Genomic DNA, 22,572 nt, shown 5'->3' with positions numbered 1-22,572 from the left:
AAAGCGTTTCTAGGAGGGGCATACAAAGCAATACAGGCGTACCTCAAGAAACAATAAAAATCCCAAATAACAGTCTAAAATCACAATTAAAGAAACTAGAAAAGAAATAATGAAACCCAAAGTAAGTAGGAGGGACATTAAAGTTCAAAGCAGAATAAATAAAACAGACAAGAATAAAACAATAGGGAAAAAAATCAATGAAACAAGAGCTATTTCTTTGAGAAAATAAACAAAACAGATAAACCACCTCCAGATTTATCAAGAAAAAAAGAGTACACAAACAAAATCAGAAACAAAGAAGGAACAGTCATGAAAGATATCAGAGAAATACAAAGAATTATTAGAGAATACTGTGATAATCATCATGCCAATAAATTGGACAACCTAGGAGAAATGGACAAATTCTTTAAAGAACACAACCTCCCAAAATTGACCAAAGAAGAAATAGAAAATCTGAACAGAGCAATTACTGGTAATGAAATTGTACTGATAATAAAAATATTCTGAACAAACAAAAGTTCAGGCCCAGATTGCTTCACAGCTGAGTTCTACCAAACATTTAAGGAAGACCTAATACCGATCCTCCTTAAAATATTCCAAAAGGTAGAAGAGGAGGGAATACTTCCAAAATCATTCTATGAGGCAAGCATCACTTTAATATCAAAACCAGACAATAACACCACAAAAAAAGAGAAAATTATAGGCCAACACCCCTGATGAATATAGATGCAAAAATCCTCAACAACATACTAGCAAACCAAATTAAAAAATACATCAAAAGGATCATTCATCATGACCAAGTACGATTTGTTCCATGGATGCAGGGATGGTATAATATTGATCAATCAATCTGTATCATATATCACATTAATGAAACGAAGGATAAAAACTACATGAACATCTCAATAGATGCTTAAAAAACATTTGACAAAATTCAACATTCATTCATGATAAAAATTCTCAACAAAATGGGTATAAAGGGTATGCACCTCAATAAAATAAAGGCCATAGATGACAAACCCATAGTTAGATCATACTGATGGCAAAAAACTGAAAGCCTTTCCTCTAAGATCAGGGACAAGACAAGGATGCCCACTCTCCCCACTTCAATTTCTTTACAACTGTATCGAAAAGAATAAAATACCTAGGAATAAAACAAACCAAGGAGGTGAAAGATCTGTACTCCAAAAACTGTAAGACACTCGTAAGAGAAATTAAGACACCAATAAATGGAAATCTATCCTGTGCTCATGGACAGGAAGAATATTGTCAAAATGGCCATTCTGCCCAAAGCAATTTACAGATTCAGTGCAATCCTTAACAAAATACCAATAGCATTTCTCATAACCTAGAACAAATAGTCCTAAAATTCAGGTGGAATCACAAAAGACCCAGAATAGCCGAGCAATCCTAAGAACAAAGCTATAATAATCAAAATAGTATGGTACTGGCACAAGAACAGACCCATAGATCAATGGAATAGAATACAGAGCCAGATATAAACACATGAATATATGGTCAATTAATATATGATAAAGGAGCCATGAATATACAATGGGGCAAAGACAGCCTCTTCCATAACTGGTGTTGGGAAAGCTGAACAGCTACATGCAAGAGAATGAAACTGGATTACTGCCTAACTCCATACACAAAAGTAAACTAGAAATGGATCAAAGACTTGAATGTAAGACATGAAACCATAAAACTCTTAGAAGAAAACAGGCAAAAATCTCTTAAACATAAATAGAGCATTTTTTCCTGGACACATCTCGGGCAAAGGGAACAAAATCAAAATTGAACACGTGGAACTACATCAAACTAAACAGCTTCTGTACAGCAAAGGACACCATCAGCAGAACAAAAAGGCAACCTACAGTATGGGAGTTATATATTAATAAATGATTTCTCAGATAAGGGGTTAACATCCAAAATATATAAAGAATTCTTATACTTCAACACCCAAAAAACAAATAACCCAGTTAAAAATTGGGCAGAGGACCTGAACACATTCTCCAGAGAAGAAATATAATGGCCAACGGGCACGTGAAAGGATACTCCACACTGCTAATCATCAGGGAAATTCAAATCAAAACCACAATGATGTATCACTTCACACCAGTCAGAACAGCCAATATCCAAAAGACAAGAAGTAACAAGTGTTGGCAAGGATGTGGAGATATGGGAATGCTCCTACACTGTTGGAGTGAATGTCTACTGGTGCAGCCACTGTGGAAAACAGTATGGAGGTTCCTCAAAAAACTAAAAATATAAATGCCATTTGACCCAATAATACACTTCTAGGAATTTACCCAAAAAAGTAAAATCACTGATCCAGAAAGATATATGTGCCAGTTGGAAGCAACCGAAGTAACCATTAATAGATGAATGGATAAAGAAGATGTGGGATCTAGAGGGTATTATGCTCAGTGAAATAAGCTAGGTAGAGAAAGACAAATATCTTATGATTTCACTTATTTGTGGAATATAAAAACAAAGCAAAGCAGAATGAACAAAACAGCAGTAGACTCATAGACACAGAGAAGTGACTAGTGGTTACCCTAGGGGAGGGGTTAGGGTGGGTGGATGGGGAGTGCAAAGGGGATAAAGGGGGCAGAAAAATTCTTAACCACAATATAAGTTGGTCACAGGGATGGTAGTACAGCATGGAGATTACAATCAATGACTCTGTAATATCTTTCTACATTGACAGATGGCAACCACACTAGAGGGTGTGAGGATTTAATAATATGGGTAACTGATGAACTGCTGTCCTGCTAATCTGAAACCAATATAAGATTGCATATCAAAGGTACTTCAGTTTAAAAAAAATTTTTTTTAAATGCAATCCAACCATGACACAAAAGTAAGTTATCAAATCAAAAGGGAAGAGAGCAAGAGAAGAAAGGAACACAGAGGAACTACAAAGATGACCAGGAAACAATAAATGGCAATAAATATATAACTATCAATAATTATTCTAAAATGTAAACTGACTAAATGCTCCAATCAAAAGACAATGGGTGATGGCCTGGCTCCCCCGCCTGTCCACCAGCTTCCTAGGTGGGCTCAGCTGCTGAGGCTTGGCGGGGAAGGCACGTGGGGCACCGGGGTGGGGAGCGGAGGGCACCTGGTATGCGGAGGGCACCTGGTATGCGGGGGGCCAGGCGGGTGTTGGCACTGGCTGCTAACGCTGCGCGCAGCGGAGGCGGTGCTCCAGCGTCTCCAGGGCTGCGGCGCCTGAGGCCCCTGGGCAAACCGCAGAGTTGAAGCTTTGAAGGATGGGTAAAGACTTCCGGTATTATTTCCAGCATCCCTGGTCTTGCATGATCGTGGCTTACTTGGTGATTTTCTTTAACTTCCTGATATTCGCGGAGGTCCCAGTTTCTCATAGCTAAACAGAAGCCAATGTTATCATTGCTGGAAACTGTTTTTCATTTGTAACAAACAAATACCCCAGAGGGGTTGGCTGGAGGCTCCTGAAGGTGCTTCTGTGGCTCCTTGTGGTTCTCACAGGACAAGTAGATGGCAAATTTCTGTTCCATCAGCGTTTGTTTTGGTCAGTTGCTCTGGTTAAAAATGTTTCGAGAGGGCCACGGGTCGTGGATGACAATGTTCTTCAGCACAATTCTCTTTCTCTTCATATTTTCTCATATATACAACACGATTCTTCTAATGGATGGGAACATGGGAGCATGTATCATTACCGACTATATGGGCATCCGAAATTAAAGTTTCATGAAATTAGCTGCAGTGGGGACCTGGATGTGGGGGTGGGGGGGCTTTGTCACAGCTTGGTCATTGACATGATGCTTCAGGACAAACCCTATCCTGACTGGGGGAAATCCGCAAGAGCTTTCTGGAAGAAAGGAAATGTTAGGATCATTTTATTCTGGACAGTTCTTTTCACTCTGACTTCCACCGTCGTCCTCATCATCACCACTGACTGGATCAGCTGGGACAAGCTCAATCGGGGATTTTTGTCCAGTAATGAAGTTTCCAGAGCATTCCTGGCTTCCTTCATCTTGGTCTTTGACCTCCTCATTGTGATGCAGGGCTGGGAATTCCCACATTTCATGGGAGATGTTGATGTAAATCTCCCTGGACTGCACACTCCTCATATGCAGTTCAAGATTCCTTTCTTCCAGAAGATCTTCAAGGAGAAATATCATATTCACATAACAGGTAAATGGTTTAACTATGGAATTATATTTCTTGTCTTGATTTTTGGATCTTAATATGTGGAAGAACCAGATATTTTATAAACCTCATGAATACAGACAATATATTGGCCCAGGGCAGAAAACATATACAGTGAAAGAGTCCAAAAGTTTAAAGGATTTAAACAGAACCAAGCTTTCCTGGGAGTGGAGGTTCAATCACACTAACCCTCTGACTAATAAAACGTATGTGCAGGGAGACATGTTTCTGCACAGCAGATTCACAGGGGCCAGTGATGTCAAGTGTCTGGCTTTCATTCCGAGCCTAATAGCCTTCGTGTGATTTGGATTCTTCATTTGGTTCTTCGGACGGTTTCTGAAAAATGAGCAAAGCATGGAGAACCAAGACAAAATGTACACACACATGAAAAGGAAATCCCCATCAGAACACAGCAAGGACATGGGACTCACTGGAGAAAACACCTGGCCTCCATGGAAGACCCACTGAATGACCCATCTCTGGTTTACATCAGGTCCAACCTCAATGAGATAGTCTACAAGGCTTCCCACCTGATGTTGGAGAATTTGAGCTCACAGTTGAATGAGCCCGCCAGCAGGACAGAAGCTGACCCAGAGCCGGCAACCTCTGAAAGTACACCTGCGAGGTAGGGCCGTGAGCTCGGCAATAGCGCAGAGGGTGGCCTTGAGCATCACCTTAACAAGCTAGTCTTTCCTCTTATAAGTGTGAGGTTTCCGTAGCGCAAGAAACAGACACAAGGCCACAGTGTTGCTCAACATGCTTTTTCTAGGACTCATTGTTTTCTATTTGTATTATGATCCATGTGCCTACTGTGTATCTTATGGTCCTCTAGAGATTGCTTTTCACAACTGCACAAGCTATTCGCTGGCTTCACCTCATAGTAGATGACAAGCCAACTACCCATATGCCTCATGTCTGATAATATGGTGCCTTGAGACATTAAACTTGTTTTTAACTGTACCAGAAACAAAGAGTGGCACCATTCTCTAACCTACTTCACATGGGGGTTTTTGTATACAATTATTCTGTCTACACTTGATATCTGAGCAGGTTAAAGGGATGGCTCAGAGGTGGCTCAGTAAGTTCTCCCAGTTTTTCACTCGGCAGTAGAGTTGGGGACTTTGACGCAAGACTGCAGAGAGGCACGGTGATTACCTTCGAATTTTTACTGGCCCTCTGCCATGTACAAATGCAGATGCAAAATTCAGTAATCGGAGAATGATAATCCAGCACAGGTCACTACTTGCGAAATATGACTCTCTCCACCAGTAACTGCAAATAGGCTGGTGATAATGCTTAATTATGTTTCCCTAATTAAAGATAAATTGCTACTTGATTAAAAACTGTGCCCTTCACCTTTGGGAACAAAGGATAGGAGGCGCAGTTGGGTGAACTCTCAAGTTTATTGGCATTTACACAAAGCCTGAGAAAACTAAGGGGCTGAGATTTTAACTACGTGAGGGACGTGCAGTCTGCCATCTACAATGTTTGCACATCTTTCTATAAATACGGCTCTGGACAGTGAAAACTGAGACAGGTGCCAACCCTGAGCAGGGAAAGTCCTCTAAAAATCACACACAGTACTTGTGAGGTAGAGAAAGAGGTGCATGAAAGAATGTGTGTAGTGGCTTGTGTGCGCCTTTTTTTTGGTTTTTGTTTAAAGAATTAAACACTGCACATTACTAAAGAACTATACATAAAAAAAAAAAGACAAAGGGTGTCTGAATGGATAAAGAAACAAAACCCCCTTGCTGCCTACAAGAGGCTCACTTCAGACATAATCACACACACAGACTGAAACTGAAGGGATAGAAGAAGATATTCCGTGCAAGTGGACTCAAATAAAAGCTGATGTGGCAGTATCTGTACAGTCAAAATAGGCTTTGTGACTGTAAGAAAAGAAAAAGAAGGGCACTATATAATGATAAAGGGATGTGTCCATCAAGAAGATATAACAATTATAAATATCTATGTACCTAACAAAGGAGTACCTAAATATATAAAGCAAATACTAACAGACATAAAGTGAGAAATTTAAAGCAATACAATAATTAGTATTGGGACATAAAATCCTACTTATGTTGATGGATAGATCATCCAGGTAGAAAATCAGTAAGAAAGAAATGGCTTTGAACAACATATCAGACCAAATGGACATAACAGATTTATACAGAACATTCCATCTAAACACAACAGAACGCCATTCTTTTCAAATGTACATGGAACAATCTCCACAATAGATCACGTCAGGCCACATATCCAATACAGGGCTGACATCCAAAGTATATAAAGAGCTCACGCACCTCAACAAACAAAAAGCAAATAATCCAATTAAAAAATGGGCAGAGGAGCTGAATAGACAGTTCTCTAAAGAAAGATGGCCAACAGACACATGAAAAGATGCTCCACATCGCTTGTCATCAGAGAAATGCAAATTAAAAACACAATGAGATATCACCTTACACCAGTAAGGATGGCTACCATCCAAAAGACAAACAACAACAAATGTTGGCGAGGTTGTGGAGAAAGGGGAACCCTCCTACACTGCTGGTGGAAATGTAAGTTAGTTCAACCATTATGGAAAGCAGTATGGAGGCTCCTCAAAATGCTCAAAACAGAAATACCATTTGACCCAGGAATTTCACTTCCAGGAATTTACCCTAAGAATGCAGCACTCCAGTTTGAAAAAGACAGATGCACCCCTAAGTTTATTTCTGCACTATTTACAATAGCCAAGATATGGAAGCAACCTAAATGTCCATCAGTAGATGAATGGATAAAGAAGATGTGCTACATATACACAATGGAATATTACTCAGCTATAAGAAAAAAACAGATCCTACCATTTGCAACAACATGAATAGAGCTAGAGGGTATTATGCTCAGTGAAATAAGCCAGGCGGAGAAAGACAAGTGCCAAATGATTTCACTCATATGTGGAGTATAAGAAAAAAGGAAAACTGAAGGAACAAAACAGCAGCAGAATCACAGAACCCAAGAATGAACTAACAGTTACCAAAGGGAAGGGGACTGGGGAGGATGGGTGGGAAGGGAGGGATAAGGGTTGGGGAAAAAGAAAGGGGGCATTACGATTAGCATGTATAGTGTGGGGGGGCACAGGGAGGGCTGTGCAACACAGAGAAGACAAGTAGTGATTTTACAGCATCTTACTATGCTGATGGACAGTGACTGTGAAGGGGTATGTGGGGGGGACCTGGTGAAGGGGGGGCCTAGTAAACATAATGTCTTTCATGTAATTGTAGATTAATGATACCAAAATTAAAAAATATTTAAAAATATTTTTAAAAAAAAAGAAATACAACGGATAATATGAGAATTCTACAAAAAATTACATGGCAACAAACTGAACAACCTAGAAGAAATGGTTAATTCCTAGATACAATCAGTCTTCCAGAAACTGAATGAGGAAGATACAGAAATTATTAGTAATGAAATTGAATCAGACCAGAGTCTAGGACCAACAAACCAAAGTCTAGGACCAGATGGCTTCATGGGTGAATTCTACCATTTAAAGGAGAGTTAATACCTATCCTTTTCAAAAGCTTCAAAATTCATTCTATGAGGGAGAGAACCAAGATGGCGGCATGAGTAGAGCAGCGGAAATCTCCTCCCAAAATCATATATATTTTTGAAAATACAACAAATACAACTCTCCCTAAAAGAGAGACCAGAAGATACAGGACAACAGCGAGACTGCATCCACACCTGTGAGAACCCAGTGCCTCGCGAAGGGGTAAGATACAAGCCCGGGCCTGGCGGGACCCGAGTGCCCCTCTTCCCAGCTCCCAGCGGGAGGAGAGGAGTCAGAGCGGGGAGGGAGAGGGAGCCCAGGACTGCTAAACACCCAGCCCTAGCCATCCGCACTGGAGCGCAGACACAGTGCATGCGTGGGGTCCTGGATACTAGGGAAACAGGGCAGCAAGACCTGTGAGCGGGTCTCTGCAGCTGTTGCACCTGGGACAAAGAAAAGCAAGTACTTTTTGAAAGTTTTAAAGGGACAGGGACCTCACAGCTGGACGGAAGCGTCCCGGGACACTTAGCCCAGAGTTGGGAATCCCAGGGAACTCTGGGCGCCCTAACCCCCTGGGCAGCAGTGCAGCTCGGAGGCCCCTCACGGCGATAAACAGCCTCCCACCCATTCCCCCTCCGACGTGGCTCCACCATATTGGATAAGCAGCCTGAGGCTGGCCACGCTGACAGCAACTTTGGAGCTCCACAGTGGCCGGGCAAGAATTAGAAACCCACAGCTACCCAGCACAAGCCACTAGGGATCGCTGTTCTCCCAGGAGAGGAAGGCCATAAACCAGCAAGAAGGGACTTTCTCTTAGCCAACACATGCGCCAGCTCCCCACAAATACCTCTATTGCCATGAAAAGGCAGAAGAATTTGATACAGACCAAGATCACAGAGGCAAACCCTGAGGAGATAGACCTAACCAATCTCCCTGAAAAAGAATTAAAAATAAACCTCATAACCATGCTGATGGAGCTGCAAAGAAATACGCAAGAGCTAAGGGATGATGTCCGGAAGGAGATTACAGAAATGAAACAATCTCTGGAAGGATTTATAAGCAGAGTGGGTAAGATGCAAGAGACCATTGATGGAATAGAAACCAGAGAACAGGAACACATAGAAGCTGATGCAGAGAGATATAAAAGGATCTCCAGGAGTGAAACAATATTAAGAGAACTGTGTGACCAATCCAAAAGGAACAATATCTGCATTATAGGGGTACCAGAAGAAGAGAAAGAAAAAGGGACAGAAAGTGTACTGGAAGAAATAATTGCTGAAAACTCCCCTAAACTGGGGAAGGAAATAATTGATCAGACCACAGAAGTACCCAGAACCCCCAACAGAAGGGACCAAAGGAGGACAACACCAAGACACATAATAATTAAAATGACAAAGATCAAAGACAAGGACAGAGTTTTAAAGGCAGCCAGAGAGAGGAAAAATGTCACCTACAAAGGAAAACCCATCAGGCTATCATCAGACTTCTCAGCAGAAACCTTACAGGCCAGCAGAGAATGGCATGATATATTTAATGCAATGAAACAGAAGGGCCTTGAACCAAGAATACTGTATCCAGCACGATTATCATTTAAATATGAAGGAGGGATTAAACAATTCCCAGACAAGCAAAAGTTGAGGGAATTTGCCTCCCACAAACCACCTCTACAGGGTATTTTAGAGGGACTGCTCTAGATGGGAGCACTCCTAAGGCTAAACAGATTTCACCAGAGAAAATAAAATCACAGCAAAGAAAGCAGACCAACCAAATACTAGGAATACAAGGAAACACAAAAGAGCACAGAATAAAACAACCAACATATAAAGAAAGGAGGAGGAGGAATAAGAAGGGAGAAAAATAAAGAATCACCAGACGGTGTTTAAAATAGCTCAATAAGCGAGTTAACTTAGACAGTAAGATACTAAAGAAGCTAACTGTGAACCTTTGGTAACCACGACTCTAAAGTTTGCAATGGCAATAAGTACGTATCTTTCAATAACCACCCTAAATGTAAATGGACTGAATGCACCAATCAAAAGACACAGAGTAATAGAATGGATAAAAAAGCAAGACCCATCTCTATGCTGCTTACAAGAGACTCACCTCAAACCCAAAGACATGCACAGACTAAAAGCGAAGGGATGAAAAAAGATATTTCATGCAAACAACAGTGAGTAAAAAGCAGGTGTTGCAGTAGTATCAGACAAAATAGACCTCAAAACAAAGAAAGTAACAAAAGATAAAGAAGGACATTACATAATGATAAAGGGCTCAGTCCAACAAGACGATATAACCATTATAAATACATATGCACCCAACACAGGAGCACCAACATATGTGAAACAAATACTAAAGGAGGAAATAGAATGCAATGCATTCATTTTGGGAGACTTCAACATGCCACTCCCTCCAAAGGATAGACCCACCAGACAGAAAATGAGTAAGGACACAGAAGCACTGAACAACACACTAGAACAGATGTACCTAATAGACATCTATAGAACTCTACATCCAAAAGCCACTATTTTCAATAGCCAAGAAATGGAAGCAACCTAAATGTCCATCAGTAGGTGAATGGATAAAGAAGATGTGGTACATATACACAATCGAGTATTATTCAGCCATAAGAAGAAAACAAATCCTACCATTTGCAACAACATGGCTGGAGCTAGAGGGTATAAATAAGCCAGGCAGAGAAAGACAAACACCAAATGATTTCACTCATATGTGGAGTATAGGAACAATGAAAGACTGAAGGAACAAAAACAGCAGCAGAATCACAGAACCTAAGAATGGACTAAGTTACCAAAGGGAAAGGGACTGGGGAGAATGGGCGGGAAGGGAAAGATAAGGGTGGGGAAAAAGAAAGGGGGTATTATGATTAGCATGTATAATGTGGGGGGTGGGCATGGGGAGGGCTGTGCAACACAGAGAAGACAAGTAGTGATTCTACAGCATCTTACTATGCTGATGGACAGTACTAAAGGGGTTTGTTGGGGGGACTTGGTGAAGGGGGGACCCTAGTAAACATAATGTCCTTCATGTAATTGTAGATTAATGACAAAAAAAAAAATTCATTCTATGAGGCCAACATCACCCTGATACCAAAACCAGACAAAGACACTACAGTAAGAGAAATTTACAGACCAGTATCTTTGGTGAACATAGATGCAAAAATCCTCAACAAAATGTTAGCAAATTTAATTCATAAATACATTAAAAGGATCATTAACAGTGATCAAGTAGGATTTATTCCAGGGATGGAAGAATGGTTTAATATCCTGAAATCAATCAACATGATACATCACATTAACAAACAGAAGGATATAAACCATTAGTCACTTAAATAGAAGCAGAAAAAGCACTTGACAAAATCCAACATCTATTCATGATATAATTTATAAGCAATGGAAAGGTGATAGTCACTCTGGAGCTTCATTTTAACTTTGGAGCTTCCACAACTGAAGTTATAGGAAGAAAAGAGCCATGTAACACTTTTGATAGATAGGTTTGGACAGACAGTAGTGGAAAAGTATGTAAAAGAAGAGGTGTGCTAAGAAGCAGTGGTTGTGGAGAAGATGGAGTGAGTATGGGCTCAGGAGCCCTCCTTCAAACTCAAAGCTCTAAGCAAAAGGAGAGATTCACCTCTGTCCATTGTATTTAGATAACTGTGCCTGGCCACAGATTTGCAATATCAAAGTGTGAAAAAGAGTATCTGGGAGTAAGGAAAATATTTTGTGTGTGTGTTTTTTAGTTCATACAAGTAAATAAAAAAGAATTTACCTTTGTTCCTAATCTCATTTCTCTGTATCTAAATTCATAGTTAGCATTTCCGTAGGCTCTGGCCTGGGACCTTTTTGTCTTTATATTCTCTTCCTCTGGGCTTTCACTCACTCCCAGAGCCACAATCCTCACACAGAGCTAACTTCCATACTTACTTCTACACCAGTTCCCTCAGTGCTGCTTCTGTCAATCTGCCAGCATTTTCTACTCAGCCTTCCTGGCATTTCACATGGGCTCGCCCCTCATTCTCCCCACCCTACTCTCTTCCTGCATTGACCCTGGGAACATGTGGTGCCTTTGACCTGCACCTCCAGGCGTCTGCGGGATCCACAGGAACCTCCCCAGAGAGGCCATCTAAAGACCCTTGGCCAGGCTCCACGCCATTTACCATCTGAAGTTGCAGTTCCTTCCTTAAGCCACACCCCATCCCCAAGCCTGTCTTCTGAGCATTCTTTATCTTTGCTCAGTGTCCCGGAGCACCTTTAATGGACTGCTGAGTCCTGCCAGAGTGGGCTCTCAATGAATGTTCCTGAGCTTGTAAGTCGCACACACACACATTCCCTACTTCTCTACCTCTGTCCTTTTCATCCCCTCTTTCCATATCCCAATCCCCCAAGGCTACAAAGACCTCCCCTCATCCACTGGGTCTTTCCTGACTCTATTCTCTACCTGATTTAAACTCCCTTCTTTGAGTCTTAGCTTACACATTCTGCCTTATCACCAACTATTGCCTTACTGACCCCTAATGTTCTGGAAAGTCACTAAATGAATGGATTAGGTCCAATTTATGCAATCATTTCTTGGAAACACCTAAAACTATGCTTGCAACATGGTAAATATTCAGATAACATTTACTGAATTGAATTTTAATGGGCTTAATTACAGATTTAGAGGGTAGGTTATTTCAAACACATGTCAGCAACTATACTTTACCTTTTGCTTTGTTATCCACCTCATCCCCTGGGAGGCTCAGTCTTTTTTTTCCAAAATCAGGCCCCACGAACTTTAAGGGTGCTCTCTGAGATTTTTCACTCCTCTTGTGGGCAAACAGCAAAGAGGATGACAAATCAGAGGAGGAAGAGGCTGTATAATCCGCCAGTGGGTCAATACTGCTTCCAATCAGCCAATTGAAGGAGCTTCTTCCATCTGCAAACAGGCATGACAAGAGCCTGTCACAGCACGCTCAGTGCTGCACAGCCCTGCCAAGCCCACACCCCATCCCGACTGCAGGGAACAGCACCAACTGCCAGAGTGCACTGCATGAAAAGCGGCACGTCATCCTGGTGGCCACCAGCACCTCCAGGTGCTCACCTGCAGCAGTGACTAGGCACAGCTCTCCCAGGGAGACAGCCATGTCATGGCAGGGCACTGGGCAGATGCTCCATCAGATCACCAGTGGACCCCCAGTTTGTAAAGTAGGAAGCCATCACCTTCTCCTTCAAGCTGCTGTGGTTGCTACAGGAATACTTGTATCTAACATAAGGTACTGAAGTCTGTGGTCTCTAGTATCAGTGTCAAAATTTCCATTGTAATCATTCCAATTAGTCCTACCACTAGAATCAACACAGTGTGGAAAACTTATATAAAGAGAAGATACTGAAGTAGTTATGTAAAATGATTAAGATATTTTACTCTACAACTTGTACTTTGCTGATCATAGCAGCTGTACCATTTAAGAAAAGTTTAATGAATGAGTGGTTTATTTCTACTTTGCTTTTGAGATGAGTTCCAAATTTGATGCACTTAACAGATTTTTCTAGACAAAACCAAAAAATACACACATGTATAGAAACTTTTCCAGTTTCTTCCAATCAGAAATAATACTTTTCTCCTTTTTTTTTTTAGTAGTACAATATATATAACATCAAATTGACTGTTTTAACCAATTCTAAGTGTATAGCTCTGTGACAACAAGCACATTGACACAACTGAACAACCACCACCCACCACCACCCCTCTGTAGAACTTTCCCACCTCCTCAAGCTCAACCCAACACCCATTAAACACCAAGTGCCCACTGTCCCCTCCCCAGCCCTGGAGACTACCCTGCTACTTCCTGTCTCTAAGAATTTGACAGTCCTTTCCTCCTGTGACTGACGTATCTGTTTCGGAGGGCACAGCAGGCAGGCACTCAGCTCATGGCTACCTGCACTTGGTGTAGGTGTGAAGTCATACTGCTGTTGGGTGGCCCGTATCTGCCCAGCCACCGCCCCTCGAGCCGAGAGGGATCCCTCCTGGGTTCGGGTCTGGAGGGCACTTTGGGAGGCCTGAGTCTCAATGAACATTGGCGTGAGAACAGTACTTCGGAAACGCCAGTCAGAGTCAATAGTATATTCCTGCATGTAAGAGAATTTCATGTGAAATAATTGTCTTTCTTTGTCAACACGGAAATATTTTAATTTAAAATCCAATAGTATTCAGCAAATATGTACTATAATTTCACATATCTCTGTGGGAAGCAGCTGAAGAAGAACCTTTTCAAATTTAAAAGTTTTAACTAAGTAATTATTTGCCAACTAGAAAAACTAATTGGTACTGGGGATGAAAAAACATTTTTCTACTCCTTAACATTTGGCATTCAAAGACTTAATGGCCTACACAATAATGGCACCAAAACACAACTGCAACAAGCTGAATGACTCAACTCCTTCCTAAGTGCTCACCACATGCCCAGCACTAGGAAGACGCCAGGGATACAAGTGCCAGCAGACCAGTCAGGCTCTCCTGCCCAGGAGCTCGGGCTGAAATGTGTAAATCATCATAGCTGTTAAGGCTGCCAGGATAAAGCACACACCCAATATCTACTAAGTGGGCATAAGGAGTGATGAGGGGGCAGGCATTACAGAGGAAGGAAAATCTAAGTGAAGGCTGAATGGAGAAGTGTGAGCTGTGCGAAGTAGTGTGGACAGAGGGGGTGAAGCCAATGTGAATGCTTCAGAAAGGAATGTGTGAGTATTCCAAGTAAAATTAAAAGCTAGTGTTTCTAATCAATCATGGGGGAAATTGCAAACCCAAACCACAACGACATTATTACCTCACACCTCTTAGAATGGCTATTACCTAAAAGACAAGAAATAACAAGTGTTGGGAGGACATAGAGAAATGGGAACCCTCGTGCTCTGTTGGTGGGAATGTAAATGGTGCAGCCACTATGGAAAATAGTATGGAGGTTCCTCAAAGAATAAAAATAGAACTACATGATCCAGCAATCCCACTTCTGAGTATTTACCTGAAGAAAACAAAAATACTTGAAGGGATATCTGCATCCCCCTTTTCACTGCAGCATTATTTACAATAACCAAAATATAGAAATAACCTAAGTGTCTGCTGGTGGATGAATGGATAGAGAAGATGTGGTACATCTATACAATGAATTCTACTCAGCCATAAAAAATAAAGAAATCTTGCCATTTGTGACAACACAGAGGACCTTGAGGGCATTATGCTAAGTGACATAAATTAGAGAAAGACAAATATTGTATGATCTCAACTTGTATGTAGTATCTAAACAACAACAAAAACCATACTCAGATACAGAGCACAAACTGGTGGTTGTCAGAGGCCAGGGGCAGGCGAAATGGGTGAAGGTGGTCAAAAAGTACAAACCTCTGGTTATAAAATAAGTAAGTCCTGGGGATGTAATGCACAGCATCGTGACTGTAGGTAATAATACTGTATTACGTATTTGAAAGTTGCTAAGAGAGTAGATCTTAAAAGCTCTTATCACAAGAAAAAATATCTGTGGAGATAAATGTTAACCACTTATTTGTGGCGATCATTTTGCAACCTATACAAATACTGAATCATTATTTTATACCTGGAACTGATTCATGTTGTGTGCAAATTATATCTCAATTTTAAAAAAGAAAGCCAGTTTAACACTATTAGAAAATGTTTGTTCAACAACAAATGTTGGCGAGGCTGTGGAGAAAGGGGAACCCTCCTACACTGCTGGTGGGAATGTAAGTTAGTTCAACCATTGTGGAAAGCAGTATGGAGGTACATCAAAATGCTCAAAACAGACTTACCATTTGACCCAGGAATTCCACTCCTAGGAATTTACCCTAAGAACGCAGCAATCAAGTTTGAGAAAGACAGATGCACCCCTATGTTTATTGCAGCACTATTTACAATAGCCAAGAATTGGAAGCAACCTAAATGTCCATCAATAGATGAATGGATAAAGAAGATGTGGTACATATACACAATGGAATACTACTCAGCTATAAGAAAAGGGCAAATCCAATCATTTGCAGCAACATGGATGGAGCTGGAGGGTATTATGCTCAGTGAAACAAGCCAAGCGGAGAAAGAGAAATACCAAATGATTTCACTTATCTGTGGAATATAAGAACAAAGGAAAAACTGAAGGAACAAAACAGCAGCAGAATCACAGAACTCAAGAATGGACTAACAGGTACCAAAGGGAAAGGGACTGGGGAGGATGGGTGGGTAGGGAGGGATAAGGGGGGGAGAAGTAAGGGGGTATTAAGATTAACATGCATGGTGGGGTAGGAGAAAAGGGAGGGCTGTACAACACAGAGAAGGAAAGTAGTGATTCTACAACATTTTGCTATGCTGATGGACAGTGACTGTAAAGGGGTTTATAGGGGAGACCTGGTATAGGGGAGAGCCTAGTAAACATAATATTCGTCATGTAAGTGTAGATTAGTGATAGCAAAAAAAAAAAAAAAAAAAAAAAAAAGGGCTGTTCCTGTGTGGTAACCTCCAACGAGTTCTACACAAGGGTATAAAGGGCATATAAAAGTGTAGGCAAAGGGTCTGTTTGTGTTTATACAGAGGATCAAAGCCTAATTGGGCTACCCCGAAAATGAACTAAGATACGATATGAAAAAGAACTTCCAACATCTGCACTCTCTGGAAGACTCATGCCAGAAGATGATCATCAAAAAACCCCAACAAAGATCCACGCACTGCTACAGCTGTAGATGCACTCATCCCACCAGTTCCTGGACTTGCCATGGGAATGAGGAAGGAGATATCTAAGCTGGCCTGTGCATACAGTAAAACAACAAAATTGGACTGGATCTATACTGTTGGAACTCAACCAAGAATTTGGAGAAGTGCAAATTGTAGCACTCCAAAGTCTTACAACTACAAACTATTTACTGTTAAAAGAACATATGGCATGTGAACAGTCCCCAGGAATGGGTTGTTTTAATTTGTCTGATTTCTCTCAGACTGTTCAAGTTCAGTTGGACAATATCCACCATATCATAGATAAGTTTTCACAAATGCCTAAGGTGCCTAACTGGTTTTCTTGGTTTCACTGCAGATGGCTGGTAATTACAGGTATGCTTTGGTTATGTAACTATACTCCTATTATGTTAATGTGTGTGTGCAATTTAAGTAGTAGCTTAAAACCTATACATGCTGAAGTTAGTCTCCAAGAAGATAAGTCAAAGAAATAATCAATCTTCCAATGTTTTCTTCCGCCTGCTACTTCTATAGCTTTTCTTCTTCCTTCCTAATTACAACCCTTAAATAGAATTCGTGCCTCATATCAAATTTACCGAGTATCATAATTCTTCCAAGTGGTAAAGATACCTCAAGACAAATGCTGGGCATAGAAGCCACAGGGCATAAATATGCAAAGAAGTAAAAAGCTAACTTTTTCAAACAGTAAGTCTTCTCTCTCACTTACCAACTTCACATTTCCCTGTATGGCCCCGGAAGATGACTGGTTAGCCAGAGACGGGTAAGATTCCTCATGGGAGGAACAACCTAAGACAGGCACAGTCGCAGGGGGCCATCAGGTGAGAAATTGGGGATCAACAGAGGTGAGGCTTAGAACCTCACCCCCCCGTTCTGAGAGAAATCTTCTGCATACGTGGATGTTTTATTGCCCTGGTCTAGCTTGGATTAACACATAGTCTACAGGCACACACCTGATCATCTACATTTGCTCTCTTACAACACTAAACTATGTTTTCTACCTTTATCTTGTACCTACCTACCACTTCAGCATTTTATTAAAAATAATAATAATAAAGAGAGAAATGTGGTATCCACATATAAATCAAGTATAAAAACCAAATGAGTATTCATATTTGAACTGACTGTTTATAGTTCATAATGCATGAGCAAAACCGAAAGTTTCTGTGATGACTGCCCTTGTACTGTTCACTATGTAACTTATTCATTATGTAAGAATTTGTTCTACATGTAAAAACTTGTTTGTTATGCCTCAGAAGATTGGAGACTGACAAAAATTAGGCTTGGGGTGGAATAATGATTGTGCATTGAGCATTGACTCCCCTATACAGAATTTTATTGTCGTTAACAACCATTTGATCAATAAATATGAGAGATGCCCTCACAAAAAAAAAAAAAAAAAAAAAAAAAAAAGGACAGACTTCCAATGGTAAAATAAATAAGTAACCGGGATGTAATGTATAGCATAAGGAATATAGTCAAGATATTGTAACAGCCTGGTAGGGTGATAGCTGGAACCTAGAATTATGTATATAAATGTTCTACCACTGTGTTGTACACTTGAAACTCATGTAATGTAATACTGTGTGTCAAGTACCCTTCAATAAAAAAAAAATAAAAATAAAAATAAAAATAAAAATAAAAATAAAAAAAAAAAAAAGAAAATGTTTGTTGACTAACAAACAGGGAAAGCTTATAATACTGACTATCACACAGACAAGCACTTCACCTGAAATTCACATTCTGACAGGGGGTGCTCAAACACAGGATTTAGATAATCTGGGCTCATGCTCGTCATTTCAAGCAGAAAGTCTGTTGCTAGACTTAAAAAGTGCACTTCAATCTTAGGAGAATATAAGGAATTTAATGCCAACAATCGGTCCAAGGTATTTGAAGGTAACCTAGTTTCATGGCTCCAGAAATTTCGAATAATCAATCTGAAAAACAGAAAGGAAAAAGAATCATCTCTCTCAGATATTGGCAAATGAGAAAAAGGAGTGTCATGTTGAGAAGGAATGGTTTTTCATCTATATAAAGCTTAACACAGAGGGAAACCACATTTAAAAGTGTATAAACAGTATAGTCTGAGTTATAAACAATAATATGCGCTGAAGGAAGGGAATATTCCAGAACCTTTAGCATATTTAACAAGAGGTGAGAAACTGGGTGATTTTATTCTCATCTCTATTACCTGGAAAATTTTCAATGATGAGTATGTATTACTAACTATTTTGAAACTGAGACACCACCCAGAAATTACATACAATCCTTTACTGCCTTGATGAAATAAGTCACTCCAAAAATTAGTGCCGTAAGATATTCAAAACTTAACTTAGGTAAAAAACAGATTAGGCTTTTTAATTTATAGATGCTTATAAAATCAAATACAATTTTTAAAAGCTCAGTGAATTTTAAATTGAGTAGAAAATTAAATAGATATGTATTCGATAAACATTCATATAACTGATTTAGGGTAGGCATATTACCACATATAATTAACATTAGAGTTTCCTCTTATTTCTAAGATTTCAGACATTTTATTCAATTCTAATACATATAGTGATCTCAATATTCTTAAATGTGAAAAATAATAATTGTCATTACAGATTTTCTTTCTTTATTTTGGAATACTTTAATTCATTACACTAGTAAAAACAGCTTTTATCCATACCACTTCTTCAAGATTTTTTATATTAAAGTAATATCAGGATTTTTAAGGTTTACAGTGACTTAAGATACATTTTTATTAAACATTATGAATGGAAGAGGCATAAAAAACACTAATATTGCAAATAACACTTCTAAAACTGCAGAAAAATACTCTATGCTAACCTAGAAAGAAATATTTCTAAATTTACTTGTCCTGGCCCAACTATTCCAGGAAGAGCACTTACTGAAGCCCATGGTTCTCATCAATCAATCCTTGAATTAAAACATCTTTTGCCAACTTAAATATTTCCTGGGAGTCATTATCTGCTTGGCTTTCTGGATCCCTGAGAAAAGTAACAAAATGAAAAAACAGTAATACTCTATTCTGTCATTTTTGCTCAACCCCAGTAACACTGTCCAGAATTAAAGTAAAAAATTGTGGCTTTTCCCATGGAACTTTTATTTCCAAAATCACAGCAGAACCCAGTGTCATACCTCTGTAACCTGATATCTTCCTTTGAGTACTTCTGCAAGCCCATCCAAATGACATCATTCCCAGGCCACTACAGGCTCTGAGCCTGAGGGAGAGGGGGTGGGTAGAGGGAGTGCAAAGGGCTCCCAGGGAGCACTAAGAGGTCCTAGCACAGGTCCAGTTCCCAGGAGTAGTGTGACTAGTCCTGAAGGATTAAGATCTCTTGGCACAGTTCATTACCTTAACCTTGTCTGATCTTAAAGGGATAACTATAAAAACAAATTACACTTTTAACTCAACGAGTAATGTCACACTTTGAATATTTCCCAGAGACGTAAAATGAGTTGAAGTAAGGACACATTTGAATACACTAAAATGATTTTTATTATTAACTATATGCTAAAAAATATTTTATTGTTTACTATAATCTGTTTCACACTGCAAAAGCCTGGGTGTGTTCCCTTAAAAAAATGAAGTATATAAAATGTCGGTGTAGAGCTTACCGGTAATTGTCATAAATCCACATAAGAATGTTATACATCTGTTCCCTGCACACGGGAGAAGGATGAGAAACAAACTCCACAACAGGATTCAAGAATTCTCGGAGCTCTCCTGGTCTCAATTTTGCCATCATCTTATAAATTATGTCTAAACATACTTTCTGTCTTTCATCATCTCTATAATGAGAGATTTTAAAAAATACAAATTTAACAGTTTTTATTATTCTACTTTTAGATATGATGGAAACTATTTTCTTTGTGTTGTTCTGTAGCTTAAAATTTGTTATAATAGATAATACTATACTTTAAAAATTTCTATTCTTAAAAATCATTATAATGGGCTAGATTGTTAAAAATAAATTAATTCAATGTGGTATTCTGTCTTGATCTTAAAATAGAAAAAGGACATTAGTGATAAAACTGGTGAAATACAAATGAACTCTAGTTTAGCTAATAATAATGAACTAATGTTAATTTCTCATTTTGACAAACCAATTCAACAAGAAGGGGAAACTGGGTGAAGATGTGGGAACTCTGTACACTTAACTTTTCAGTAAATATAGGAATATTCCCAAATAAAAAGTTCATTTTTTAAAAACCTGACAATGTCAAACAAAATAAGCTAATATAAAGGATTTCATGATTTAAAAAAATGATTTCAAGTACTAGTCAGGCCACCTGGCATGTCATATAGCAGAGTGAAGTATAGCCTGGGTCCCAAATAAGATGCACACCTATTTGCTTGTTTTATGTATCTTTTCCTCCTTAAAGTGACCAGTAATGCCTTACACATAGTTGATACTCAGTAAATCCTTAATGACGGATATCAGAACACAATGACGTACATTCTTTGTTACTGGCACATTACACATTTACCAATAACTTATCCCTATGCAAAAAATACGTATACAGGAAAGACTAGAAAAGAATACAGAGAAAATAAAAATATCTTAAGTGATCAATAGCATTCTCTTTCATACTTACCTTAATAGTATATTGTGATTTTAAAAATAAATGAACAATTTTAATAAATAATGGAAACCTCTTATCTGGCAAAATAGGTATTGAACTCAAAACCATGCCTTTTAAATGTGAAAGAGCTCTAGACAGTCTCTGAGATGTGGCCTCCCCAAAGTTTCAGGTCAGAAGAAGCAGGAGGGCCAGTCCCCACAACTTTTCTTCTCAGATTCAAATTTAACAAAAATGCATTTCATGAAAACCTGCAAGTTCCTCCTGAGTTGAAGGAGACAGCTGAACAAGTCAAAATTTTCTTAGCCAGCTGCATCCAAGAACCCAGAGCTGGTTTCCCACTCACCTGTGTCTCATGATTTGAATGAAATCCTTGCTCTTTAGCTGCAGGTACAGATCTGTTATTTCCTCTGCACGACACAGCACCACCTCCAGACAGAGGGTCTTCATCACACCATGGAATTTCGGCAGCAGGAAGAACACAGAATTCAGGAACCTACCCCAAAGACATGTCCTGTGAGCAGGAAGGCAGCAGACCCCCTTCCCCTGATAGAATGGTCATCACAGCCGACATCCTACCTGTCTGCAAGAGGAGGGAAGTTCTTCACAGCTTTGTTCAAGCACATGATAAATTTGTCCTTCTTCGTGGTCTGATGTTGCTTTAACTGTTTTACGACCAGTTCACATACCAACTCCTCCAGCACCTGAAAAATTAACTTTCTTTCAAATACACAAAAGTGAACACTTACGTTAAGTACTGAAAATAGGTTTATTTTAAATAGCTAAGTACCCCAAGGAAGGGGCTCAGTGCTACCATTGACAAGTGTTCACAAGGGGAGGCGCCAGGCTCACCCATGGGTCTGCAGGAACCTTGGGCAGGACAAGAGCTCTAGGCCCCAGACTGCAGGTGAGCCAGGCCCCAGCCACATGTGTCTGGGCTGCCAGCATCGGCAACCTAGTTTGTGGGGCTTCCTTTTGGCACTGAAACTCTGCTACAAGTCATTTGAGAAGCTGAGCTAAAATTAGTGACTAAATAAAAACCCCATTTAAGACACATTTTATGATGCCAGTGTTCCCATCTCTGGTCAAATATTCACACAAACCAGAATTTTCAAGCAACTCTATCTAACAGCAGCCCTATCCTGGTCTATCTCCCCATAGCCTGCTTTCTCTGCATGCATAGGTACCACCAACTATGATAGAACTGTCTGTGGGTTGTCTGTCTCCCCTCTCCAAATGCCAGCTCCCTCAGAGTGGGGCTGGATGCAGCTTACTTACTTGTTCATGTTTTACTGTTTTCCTAATTTCTACACTAAATAATATCATTTACATTCAAAAAAGAACTACGCAAAACAAAAGTATTTATCATTCCTGTCAATTGAAATTTAAGTCAAGGGAGATTTAACCTGGGGTCTGCTCTAATTTGCTCCATCTGCAGTGAAAATTAAGCATATTATGTAAATTGAAACCCTATATTTAGGGACATTAGAATCATGAAACAAGGTTATTCTGAA

The 22,572-nt window shown here is 39.7% G+C and overlaps 1 protein-coding gene and 1 pseudogene across 3 annotated transcripts in view; one reads left to right on the top strand and one right to left on the bottom strand.

Moving 5' to 3' along the window:
- The window catches only part of PRKDC (protein kinase, DNA-activated, catalytic subunit), a 214,933-nt gene that overhangs the window by 65,598 nt on the left and 126,763 nt on the right, over nucleotides 1–22,572 (bottom strand). For all 3 annotated transcript variants that reach the window (XR_005032648.2, XM_036925479.2, XM_057498091.1), the window contains exons 53-59: nucleotides 21,638–21,762; nucleotides 21,405–21,554; nucleotides 20,093–20,266; nucleotides 19,363–19,461; nucleotides 18,198–18,405; nucleotides 13,659–13,848; nucleotides 12,446–12,658 (exon numbers count right to left, since the gene is read on the bottom strand). Coding sequence is in view for 2 of the 3 variants with exons in the window: in XM_036925479.2 (XP_036781374.2) it covers nucleotides 12,446–12,658; nucleotides 13,659–13,848; nucleotides 18,198–18,405; nucleotides 19,363–19,461; nucleotides 20,093–20,266; nucleotides 21,405–21,554; nucleotides 21,638–21,762 (1,159 nt within the window). In the remaining variant the exon portion in view is untranslated. The remainder of the gene's footprint in view (nucleotides 1–12,445; nucleotides 12,659–13,658; nucleotides 13,849–18,197; nucleotides 18,406–19,362; nucleotides 19,462–20,092; nucleotides 20,267–21,404; nucleotides 21,555–21,637; nucleotides 21,763–22,572) is intronic.
- LOC118932204 (transmembrane protein 117-like) lies at nucleotides 3,162–6,082 on the top strand (annotated as a pseudogene).

The sequence above is a fragment of the Manis pentadactyla genome, chromosome 3, assembly GCF_030020395.1.
Source record: "Manis pentadactyla isolate mManPen7 chromosome 3, mManPen7.hap1, whole genome shotgun sequence".
NCBI classification, from domain to species: domain Eukaryota; kingdom Metazoa; phylum Chordata; class Mammalia; order Pholidota; family Manidae; genus Manis; species Manis pentadactyla.
This window is presented reverse-complemented; position numbering and strand designations above follow the sequence as displayed.